General features: G+C 43.2%; 1 protein-coding gene across 1 annotated transcript in view; it reads left to right on the top strand.

Annotated features, from left to right (window-relative positions):
• The first annotated feature begins 5941 nt into the window (after positions 1 to 5941).
• PEPD (peptidase D) overlaps positions 5942 to 12438 on the top strand; it is a 141636-nt gene continuing 135139 nt past the window's right edge. The window contains exons 1-2 of the mRNA XM_080365007.1: positions 5942 to 6041; positions 11216 to 11399. Coding sequence (XP_080221133.1) covers positions 5998 to 6041; positions 11216 to 11399 — 228 coding nt within the window. The 5' untranslated portion in view covers positions 5942 to 5997. The remainder of the gene's footprint in view (positions 6042 to 11215; positions 11400 to 12438) is intronic.

Raw genomic sequence — 12438 nt, forward strand, 5'->3', positions numbered from 1 at the left:
TTCAGGCAGAAAAAGGAAACGTTGCTCATGCAAACCCCGAAAGAACTAATTTCAAGTAACTCTAATATGTCTGTGTTAAGAGAAAGCAATCTTTTCATCATCAACAAAATTCAGATCTTGATAAACCAGTGGCTTAAAATTTTAATACTAGATCTCGGAGTGGAAAACACTTTCCATATAAACAGTAAATAATTAAAGAGGATTTTCCTACCAAAAAAGTGGAAATCTGATTTTAAATTGGTGTGAAGGTATGAATCATAATCTGCAAAAACCTGAGGACATTAATCTTTTGAGAAAATTTTTACATAAGCATATTATAAGCTTGTTTGGGGATTTGTTATGCACTGGGTGGAGAGTATATTATGCAGACAGTAATGAAAGAAAAATTAAGATTTGTAAACATGTTCTGCATTATAACTGTACAGTATATTGAAAGGGTTCAAGCACATTTCTAGTACAACAGGGAACTTGCATGTGAAGTGATGCTTTCTCATTGTACTATTGGTCATATGTTCATACATGCAGGCAAGACAAAATTTTCTCTGACATGGTACAGGAACTTCATGTGCTTCTTCCCACGCTTCTGCTCTAGAACGTGGTGTAAAGCACCTTTGGTTTTGCCCTTCAAAATATAGCCAGTGTGCCACCACTCTGTGTAGAAAAAGGCTGTGCATTTGAAGATGAGAAATGCTGAGGAAATAAATCATGAGTAATGCAAAGGAGTTTTGTTCTCAGATGTGCCCACAGTAACATTGGTAATGCTGTTCAGGTAAAGGCTGAAGTGATACTTACTGCATTCGTGTCATAAACCCAGTGTTGTAAAAATTCACTACAGCATTTTCCATAAAACTTACTTAGAATAAACAAAAGCATCCATCTATCATACTAACTAGTAACAGTTATAAAAGAAAATACAGGATAGTGGCTTATCTCTTATGCCTGGCAGTTAGCCATGACTGAACTACACTCACATCATGCAGCATGGTTGTTTTTTTAGGTAGCACACAACTCTTAGAGAAACAAAAAAGGAGTCACGGTGCTGGACGCTATGCAAAGGACACACAGACAAGTGTAAACTGCTTTCATGGCCATGGGTTAGCGAAGAAACCAATACATACGATCAAACAGAGCGATAATCATTGAGAAGTCTCCTTTTATTGAAGCAAAACAATATGTTGCAATATAAAAAATTGATTCTTTCAAGCTGCCAGAGACATTAGAGAAACATTACAGAGATCATCACATCGGCCACTAATTCTTTAAAAAAACTAACAAACCCAAACCTCCACTAAAAAGAAGTCTTCCAAGCAGTTTTAATAGTGCTATAGTGCTGTTTAAATACATTTTTATGAGATAATAGTTCCTGTGGCTGCAACTTATAAATACAGATGGGGAGATTGATTTAATTGAAACGATGACAGTCAATGCTAAGGAACTGCAAAACCCCCCCCCACACCCCCAAAAATTATAATAATTTGTAAAGATCAATCAATAGCTAGAGAAGCTACCTTAGACTGTCCGATCCTTGATGGGCACATTCTGGCTGTACTAGATTTTCTTACTCTGAAGTGAAAGTCAATGGGGAGAGTAATGAGGCAATGTAATGCTTTACCTTTCTTGCCTTTTATAATAATTTAGTTCAAACAGGCTTTGGGAAAATCACACTTTTATTTCAAGACCAAAAGATCAATACAGCAGTATACATTTAGTGCTTGAGGGAAAATTTACTCAAAATTGTTTCATGATGAAAATGCCAAAGGCAGATTCTTTTGTTCAATCTGTTACTTTGAAGGGACCTTGTAATCTTAATTCCAAGTTAAAGACTTGTGGCCATTGTATCAAAGGCTGCACATATATCTTTCAGTGATGAAAAGCTAAGGATCTATATATAGTAATTCAATGAACACCTCCCCACCCCACCCCCAGTATTAACGCATTTTAACATAGGAAACTATAATTATTTTGGGCTAACAGCTGATTACACCACCCCCCCAGCATTAACGCATTTTAACATAGGAAACTTTAATTACTTTGGGGTAACAGCTGATTCTACAATGTGTGTAATACTCTCACTCATATAACTTCAAACTCTGTTTCTTGTTATTTGCCCAGCCAGTGCTCTCCCATCCAAGTGAAGATGGTCACAGAACGTCTCAGACAGCAATGTTCTAGCTTCCAGAAATTTGGGGGAATAATCAGCAGGACAACAGGTCAAGCTGAACTTAGAAAAATTTCTGTGCTGATAAACATGCTGATGAACAGCATTTCCTGTTTTTCCTGTTTTTCTGATGGCATGTGTAATACGGAAGCTTTCTAGATATTTAGGAAATCAGCTGAAACTTGTAGTGAAAAACGTATACCCAGGTAAGATTTACTAAGGAGGACCCATGGTAACCTAGTCACACAGCATTAGACCCTGTTCCCCACTTTATGTCATGATGCTGGCAGCTCAGGATTTCTTAGTGGGGTACCATGTTATTGGTGTGGCTCTATGACCCCTCATGGCCACCCCCGATGATCAGGTCTCTCACCAACCGCATTTTCCCAAAGCAGGAGAGAAGCTCAAGCACTATGCAGCAGTCAGAGAGTATTTAGCTCTTCTTTTGACACCTAGCCTGGGCTGGTGGGCAGAAGAGAGGTGATGTTCCCCTAGCACGTGCTGCCATCACAGCTGCAGTGCCCTTCCTTTTCCCCCAGTTCATATTTGGCCTGCATCTGCTCCTGCTAACTTTGGATTTTCATCTGTTGTACTGTGAAACCAGGGGAAAATATCTTGAAAATATCTTTACCTGTATTCAGGTAATTTTCATATAATAAAAGGAAGGTTTATTAACCTAACTATTGCTTTTCAGCTAGGATAACAGAAGCTGTAAATGCTCTCACTGACAGTGTGGAACTCTAAGATCCTGCCTGGACAGCAGTATAACCACTTAAAATATGGAGGGACAAACAGCAATAGGAAAGTACTGGTACCAATTTATCAGTGCTGGTTTCTTGTCTGGGTATAAAGTGACCAATTGTTACAGTAGCTGTTCTGTAAATCCTTCCAAAGTATTTTACTGCCAGGTGAATTAATGTCTATGTGAGAAAATATGAGTTGTTTTAAATCTTTATAATAAGAACAAAAAAAACCTCTTGTGCAATTTAGTTACTTTTAGCTAACTAGTACAGTCTGAGGAGAGACAGAAGGTCCTACAAGGAGCAGGAGTACAAACTGTGTAGGAGCTAGGCAGAGATGCACAGCTGAATCTCACAGGTGAAGGAAAGGAAATTTTCCTAGGGACCCTCGGGGACTGTCTACAGCTGGATGTAATTCAGAAAGACACTGGCTGGATTCAGAACAACTGCAGGACTGCAGTTTCTCCTTCCTCTCCAATGCAAGGACACAACAGGACAGGGGATTCTTGTGTTCAAGTGCTTTTTTGTTTTGCTTTGACTCATTCTGCAGATTTGATTTTTCCCTGTTTAAGCAGCATGTTCTTCTACTTGGTGTTTGAATAACGGTCACAGATTGAGAGCCCTTACCATGCTTCTGGTGTGCTCACACAGCAGATTTAAACCAGATTTTTGACCAAGAATCTGGCCGGTCCAGAATCCCATCACATGTTGCAGTGTTGTATCTCTTGTGCACCCAGACGGCTACAGTGAGGATTTTGAAGTTGCCAACATTGCAAAATCAGGCCTTCAACATGACAGTGAATGTTCTTGACCACAGAGAGAAGAAGTCCTGCTGAGAGATAAGTGACAGTAACAGTCAGTCGAACGTTGGTTTAGAGGGAAATGCTGTAACCTAGTCTCTCAGATATTAAGGTCTGCCCCTGCATTATCTCGGTTGCAGAATAAAATGCAGTGCAGAGAGAATCAGAATTATCTGTGTGTGCAATAAAGCTGGTCTTGCTCCCAGTCTGGCTGCCAGTATCATTCCTGTGGCTGGCATTTCAACTGGCTACCAGCACAGCCACCTTGCAAATCAGTTTAATTTGTGCATCTTGCAGAAGTTTCATTCTTTCAAATCCTGAGGCAGTGGAACAGGATATTTTAGGTAATAAAACATAAAAATTGTTTGGTTTGGTGTTTTTTTTTCCCTAAGGAACAGCATCTTATTTTCTCCTGAGATTTAATACAATGCAGGTAACTCTTCTAAATCTCAGTGACTGTTTTTGTAAGGCAGGTAAATACTACAATGCAGGAGACCTTTTCTCTAAGGAGGGCAAGTATATGGGTTGCCGGAGAGGAGCTGGGAAAGACTAATGCCTGAAGCCACTAATGACAGTATTTGGGAGAGTGCCTTGAAGGTTTTGTTCTTTTCTCTCTACTCCTGACAGGAGAAGGAAAGGCAAAGTGAGCTTCCCTGCCGCTTCCTAAATTTTGCTGGATTCTAAGCAAAAGGAGCACCACTAGGGGACTGAACGTGGTAAAATATCTTGCTCCAGTTTACAAGAAAAAACTTTTTCAGGCTGCATAAACTGAAGAAAGTTCCTTGCAATTCAATAGCTTACCAATGATAATGTCTAAAAATGGGATTTTATCCATTAATCTGGAGCCCCAAATAAGTATGGTTCCTTGTCAAATGGGTAGTTTGTAAAAGAAGCTTCTGATTCTTTATGTATTTTGTGGTAAAGGACTGTGACCCTTGTGCATAAAAACAAAAAATGAGAGGATGACTACTTGACTTTTCTAGTTTTCTCAATTTATACACTCCTTTCCAGACTTTGTGAAATCAGTCTTTCTCTGTGATTGCCCTGCAGCTTTCACAACACCACTTCGGAGCCAGCTATGCATAAGTAGCCACAGTTTTCTTCCAACTTCTAGTGGACAATTTGGCCAACCAAAAAAGGGGTTTAATCACACACGTTTCTTAATAACAGGGCGCTGGTTTGCTCTAACAAACATGAACTTGAAGCTCCATGTATTTTATGACTCTCCTCCTGCTCGCTCTTCTCACTGCCCTGCATCCGTCCCTTTCCCAAGCGCTTGTGGTGGAAGCAGACCCTCCAGGTGCATTAGCCAGATATTGTGTGGTATCACGGCACTTTTGAGATCAGTGCCAGAACAGCAGAGAAGTGGCATTGCTCAGCAGCAGCAGAGCACCCACTTGCGCTTTCCTTCCTGCAAGGGAGGACGGCGGTACCTGCACCAAGCTGCCAGCTCACAGCAGTATTTATCACTGCTTTTTTGAGGCACAGAGCAGCAAAACAATGTTACTCAGGTCACAGAGCAGAGCTCCTCTCGTTCTTTGCCCAGTATGTCATGCTTCTGGGTATTTCCTTTTGCTGCTGCATGGCAGTTACTGGCCACGTGAACCCTGGCCTGTGAATTGGTTTCTTCAGGTAGCTTGTAACTTCAGGGCAAGAACGAGCCAAGTCAGGTTCTGAAGAAAACTGTGCAAATGGGAGCAAAATATGGCAGGGTAGGGTGAGTCCAAGAACTGGTGCTGGCTGCTGCACCCCATGCCTGAAGGCTGTGGGGGGACACCTCCATTTCAACGTGCAGGTGGAAGGCAGCTCCCACAGGGATCGCAGCAGCACAGCATGTTAAACGGATTTTTTGAGGAACTATAGAGCGGAGCTGTGTTGTAAAAGGCAGCGACCTCTATAAAAGGTTTATTTCCATTATACAACTTTTAGCTTCGAGGCCTCTAGGACTGTGCAGGAAGCCCACGCGTGGGGCGAGGGTCACAAAGGCACCTTCCCTGCGGCGGGGGCAGCCGCAGAGCGCCCCCAGCCAGCGCCACCCCTCAGGTGACAAGGGGTCAAGTCCCGGCCCCACCGGCGCCTCTCCCCGGCCAGCGCTAGGGCTGAGCCTGAGCAGGGCCCGCGGCGCCTCGCCTGTGCCCGCCAGCCCCGAGCGGAGCCCCCGCCGCCGGCCCGTCCCCTCAGAGCCCGCCAACAGCCCGTCCCTCCGAGGGGCAGCCGGGCGCGCCTTCCCTTGGCCCCGCCCCCCCCGGCGCCCGCGATAAGGCGCCGCCACCGCCCCCTGCCGCGGCCCCGTTGTCACATGACAGGCGAAGTCCGAGGAGGTAACATGGCCGCGGCGGCGGGGTAAGCATCGCTGCTCGGCCGCGGTACCGCCGGCGCCTCCCGCTCCTCACAGGCTCGCCGGGCCCTGCGCTCCGGCCCGGGGCTGCGTGTCCCCCCGGCTCCTCCCCGCTCCCCCCGCGAGGCGCTAGGCGGCGGCCCGGCGGGGTCTCGGTCGCGGGTGCCGGTGGGCGGCGGTCGCCCCGAGCCGGCTGCGCAGGGCCGGGCTGCCCGCGCCGGAGCGCCCTGAAGTGAGAGCAGGTCTGGGGGGCGGCGAGGGAGCTGTGGAGGGTCCCGCGGGCGCCCTGCCCGCCAGGTGGGCTCGGCAGTGCCTCCCCGAGCCCTGCGCAGATCGCGTTACGTGTGTGAAGTCATGCTTGAAGGTGGCTGTGGGTTACTTGGCGCAAAGCGCCTGACACATTGCATAGCTAAGTTCAGCCGTTTCTTCAAGTGTTTTAAGAAGGCGCCATTAAAATGCAGCAAAAGTTTTCATAGGTGCCGTAGGAACTTTTCATAGATGCCAGAATCAGGTGACGCTGGGGCTTGGCTGTGATGGTTTCACCTTTGGTGGCGGTTGGGCCCGGTGAGGCCCTGCCCGGCCCCTGCCCCCCCCCAGCGCTGGGTGCTCCCTGTGCAGAGGTGCTGTGCTGGCCAGGAGCCGGCCCCCAAGGGCCACGCTGGGCTGGGGTGGGTAGCTGGGGTGTCGCATGGGGCCGGGACTGCAGGCTGTTGGCTTATTTACAAGGAGCACTGAGTTCACTGTGGAGAAAACATCCAGTTTACACCTTAAACAGTGCTGGCTGCTTTTGCTCTTTCGCTTGTATTGCGTGCTTGTTTGTGCCGTGGTTTGTGTAGGCCTCTTGTACTTCATATATTTGATGTGGAAACAGCATTAAAAATTGGCTAGCCTTCAGGCTGATGCTGATGACTCTTGCTCAAAACAAACAAATGATAACTTCTTGAAAAGTAGTTTCAGTGGTTTCTCGTCTTCGTTGAAAACTGGATCCTGTCTGCATGACCTAAGTAGAACAGAAATGGCAGTCCATTAATTTTCTTCTGAAAAAAAACAGAAGTACAAAAGGTTAATTAAAAAATCGTGGGAAAACCAGAAATAAAATAGGATTTTGGTTACCAGTGGTTGCATCAAAACAAATCCAAAATGTTAGGTGGATCATACACTAACAAAACGTAAGCTTTCTGAAAAGATAAAACTTCTGAAATAAGCACTGAAAATCAGCAGTTCTAGGCAAAAGAGAAAGAACCTTTAAAGAAACAAACGTAGTTTAATGTTCTTAGCTCCATGTCACTTCCAGTATAATAAAAGAGCTCTTGTGTGGGCATGGGCCTAATTGATCATAAAAATTGTGGGTGACAGCCAGCAGGGAAACTGTCAGTTGCTGTGGTAGGCCTTTACCAGGCAGAGCAGTGGCTGATTTCTGGTACCAGACTAGACAAAATGTGGGTAGCTGCATCACTTGTCCTGTCCTGGTCTTGCAAGTAGCCATTTCTGACACTGATGCTTATCTGCAGAAGCTTCAAAGAGGCATGCACCACAAAGCAGTGCTTGAATCAAATTTGTTTTACTATCAGATGTAAGAGTTTTGAGTTGAGTTTGTGGCTGGAGATGCCAGAGTCCTTGTACTAACAGAAGAAACAGACCTTGAAGGACCAGCCAATGTATTGTATTAATTACATTCTGATATTTGTGTTTCTTATGTGGCATAAACTGAGCAATTGGAGATCATGGATCAAAATTGAAAGCTTGTAATTCCCTCTTTAGAAAGAAGTTTGTGGTATCAGTATTAGGTGACAAGAGTTTTACGTTGATTACACTGCAATTGCATGTGTATTTGCAGGGTTGATACACGTATGAGGCAGTTATATACATGTACCCACTCAACTTACTACAAGTGGTGTAGTGATGACTTCTTATATTTGAAACTGGAAAAGTGCTACATAATAGTCATGGCGTAGACAGTACTTTGTAATCATAGGGGGTTGTAACAGCTGGGCTGAAGAGAGTATGGAAGAAAGACCAGGCCAGTCACAGCCCCCTTACCTGCCACGTATTCCTTAGTAACAGAGTGATGGTTACACAGCCAGCCCTCTGCGTGAAGACTTCTTGGGGTCTTGAGTACTGTGAGAGCTCTCTTCCTGAGTCATTATTTGCAATAGAAAGCCAGGTATACAGCCATACTCCTTTTTGTAAGACTTAAATCCCTCTGTCACTGCCAGTCTCTGAAAAGAGCATTCTGTGTAAGTTATGGAAAGTGGGCACTGGGATCGTGTGTGCAGAGTGACCCAATCCCTGCAGGCAAGGCACTGTCTGTGGGTGTCTTGCTGTGTTGCTAGTTCATCTGTGCAGCTGCTGTCAGTTTGGTATCTGAGTGCTTGGGAGGAAAGGGAGAACAAAGTCTGTGGAGGAAGCAAACTTTTTAAAGTTGCATCCTCTCTGAAACCTGGCTGATTTTCTCCGCAGAATTTCAGTTGTGACAGTGTCTGTTGCCTGGCAAGCTGGTACTGTCCAAGGCATGCATTAACATGAGCGCTCAGCAGAGAACCTGAGGAACAGAGCAATATTTGCAACAGCACTCAGCCCAGCCCTCTTGTGTCCTGCAGCTCTTGCTCTGGGGTCCAGCATGCTCAGCTGCTGTGACTGTTAAAGCAGCCTTAAAATAGAGACTAGAGCCTTGCCTATGAGAAAACCATGTAACTTGAAAACAACTGTACAGGGCCATATTCTTCTTTTGATGAATATTGTGGCATCAAATTCAAGCAGGGAAAGTGGGATCTGTTATGTATCAGGAAGAACACAGTTTTGCCATGGGCTTAGATAAAATGTGCAGAACTGTCATTTTGCACCAGAATGCATTTCAACTTGAGTGGTAAGGTTCCAGTAAGATACTCTTAAAGCGGCTTAGTGAGACTACCAGTGGGAATTGCTGCCAGACTTCATTATTTCTCCTTGAGTCTCATTTTGATTGTCAAAGGTTTTAAGTACAATAAAAGCATTAATAGTAAACATAATGGAGGTGAAAATGTGCCTTTGTAGGAGCTTCATACGCACTTCAGGGTATAGGAATAGTAGGGATAGGCCTGGAGAAGGAGGGAGGTCAGTCCCCACCCTTTTTTTTTTTTTTTTTTAATGGCAGTAAAAAAAATCCCAAAAGTTTTGAAGAGGGTAAAATTACAGTGAAGGTGACTTTTTTTTTTTTTCCTCCTTCCTTTGAAGCAAAACATAAGACGGGTTGTGCTACAAGCTCTGCCTTTTTTTGGTTTTGGGTTTTTTTATCAGCAGATACCCTTATGCCATAGGTTGCTCTCAGATGTATCTGATGATGTTCTCTCTTCCCTCTTATACTTGCAATAAGGTGAGTGTATGATTTCCAGGCCCCTCCATGGAGTTACTCCACGGGGTGATCTTGCTTGGATGACAGCTTTTCCAACCTCTTGTGCATTGCTGAGTGGCTGAGCCACATCTTTGCACCCAAAAAGTCTTGCCACTATTTAGTGTAAGGTTCGCTGTCTGATTTAAAACTTCCAGTAGCTTTTGCTAGGATTGTATGAACTTGCTTCATTCTTCCTGCAGACATGGGTACCCCAAAATGAAAGCTTAAGCTGTGCTTCCAGGCTATGCTGATGTGCTGCCCTAGGTAATCTGCAGTCCCTGTAATGATCACCTGCCATGGTGCTGGGTTATCAGGTGTGCATGGGAAGTAATAAAAATAAACACATTTGGGTTTTGCGCACTGTCAGCTCAACTGCTAGGCAGATAGTTTAAAAATTGGATTACCAAGAGCAGTCTTTCACCTTCTAAAATTACACTGTTACATCAAGTAGTTATAAACAAGTAAAATAAAATATTTTATTAGCTCTTTTATGCTGTGTCTGCACTAAGAAATTATAGGGTTTACATTTCTGATGCTGATAAAGTCTTCCAGGAGGTTATTTTATGCAGCTATAAATCAAAGGTTACCTTTCAGGTTGCCTATGAAAACTATATAATAATTAAGATGTGGAGCTCTCCTTCTCTAAGGTTAAGTCTCTTGGTGGTTCATTTCTTGTCATCTTAACACTGTAACAATTTATCTTTCTGTCATCTCTTCTAGAAGTTTATCTAATAGAAAATGACCATCTAAACAGCCAGTCTTCAGTAAGCTGAGGTGGAGGGACAAACTGGACTTCAATCATAGAATTTTATTGACAAGACAGTATTCATCTGTAATACTGAAGCTGCTATATTAAACACTTTTTAAAGAAGAAAGCTCTTAGATTCTTCTCATCTGATTAAAAAAAAAAAATACTACAACAAGCTACTGTGCTTTTACTGGTAAAGCTCCAAAAAGCACAGGTATGGACTTACAACAAATGTGAATGAATCAGCAATATATTCTTGTAGAACATCTTAAATTATTTAGTAACCAGTTTATTTTAAGCAAGTACTCCCTACTTTTAAACTGTATTCTTCCAGTTGCATTTCTGTTGAGTACAATCTTGCAGAAACTTTCTGGGCTATCTCAGCATGTTTGTGCTGCCCCAGGGACAGGTGGTAATATATAGCAGGAGGTCACTGGTACTGAGGACATGCTCTTGTGGCCGCATGTGTTGAGTTCAGTCACTTGCCGAAGCTGCTTGTATGAATGCAAGAATAAACATACATACATAGAAAAGAAATTTGCAGGTACTGTGCGAGTATGGGAAATGCTGTTGTCCTGTGTCTGCTATTCATCATCGTCTCTGTCTAGTCCCTGTTTCAGATAATGAATGTTTCCCAGAAGGACTTGCTGAAGTCTGCCAGACTTCATGTAACCTTCCACTTCTGTTTTCCATAACTCAAACTCATTTTATTTTCTCCTGTTTTGCCTTTGCTCAGCAGGCCTAGGCTGTTGTTACATTCCTTCAGGTAAAGCAACACAAAAAGTAGATGCAGAAAGCAACAAGTGACATGCTGTGGGCCATAGCTGCAGCCAGCCCTGTTTCCTTTGCCATTTTTTCCTTTGGCACTCATATGAGCAATGTTTGGAGAGCGATGCTTGCATACAGCATCTCTTCCCCTTGAGTGATTAGCATTTTGTTTGTAGAGTTGAACTAAACTTCCTTTTCTGTTCTACACTAATGTAACAGACACTGTGCATCTGAATTGTGCTAACCATTGTCTTTGTCTTCAGTTAATTGTCAATTAAAAAAATCTTTCCTAGATCCTCCTTTTGGCTGGGGAATGAGACATTGAAAGTGCCTGTAGCGCTCTTTGCCTTGAATAGAAGACGACTGTGTGATCGCCTGAGACAGAATAAGGATGTCCAGAAGAATTCGGTTGTTCTGCTGCAAGGTGGAGAAGAAACCCAGAGATACTGTACTGATACTGGTATTGTGTTTCGCCAGGTAAGAGCTGAATCAAAACTTCAGATCAAATTAAGAAACGCTCTTCAATTGCATGAATTTTTAAACAATTTTTGATTATTTTCCCTTTATTTCTCATGTGTGCCTTGCCTTGTTTCACCGAAATAAATTGGCTTCTTTATAATATTGCCTCTTCAGCTCCAAGTTACTCTCTCTTTCAGTGCTTTAGTGTACAGACTCATTATCTGGTTTAAAGGGCCTAAACCTGTGCAAGCCCCTACTGCCTGTTGGTGTTTAATGTAATATTAAAGACAGCAATGGAATGTTTCTTAGTTTTTTCAGTCTTGTCTATGACCCCAAAAATAACCTTGTTTCTGTAGGGAAACATATAATGGTGGACCTAAACTGAATTAATTCATAGAAAAGCATATTTCAAGCTTTCAGAAATAGTATATTCTACAAAGCAGGATGTATCTTAGAATTTACAACATGTGTCTTCTCAAATTAGATTATTCCTTAAGTACCCATGTGTTCTTCTGCCACAAATAGGACTTAGCAACTTGTTAATGTCATGCCAAATGCATTCTCAGTCTTTGGGGAAGTTGGCATAACAGAAATCTAATTATGCATACCCCATACTTTGCATGGCTGCTGCAGTACTTTGTTTTCTGAATTTAATTGAGCTGTTGTATGTTACAAAGAAACAAAACCAAAAAATTCTAATCTAGATAGTGCATATCTTAATATAGTTATTGGTCTGTTTTTAGAGGAGATGCACCTTTCAGGGTATCAGTACATATGTCTGTCCTTACCAAAATTCATCTCTGTTAGCCATTTTGTTCTTTGCTTGCTTGTTCTTAAAAAAAATCTTGGCTAAAGGCTGTTCCTAGTGCAGCTTCCTCTTCTCTGGGGGTGGTTGGGTCATCCTTAGCACTCTGCCATCACAACCCAATGAATCTGCACTCTGCTGTTGCCTTGTCTCATGTGACATGATTGTTTCTTCCTGATTCTACATTCCCTAATTCTAGATCGGAGGAATGTATTTTACTGTGTGGTGTATGTATGTTCTGCTGAGTTGACC

This window comes from Falco punctatus (assembly GCF_963210335.1).
Source record: "Falco punctatus genome assembly, chromosome: 14".
NCBI lineage: Eukaryota > Metazoa > Chordata > Aves > Falconiformes > Falconidae > Falco > Falco punctatus.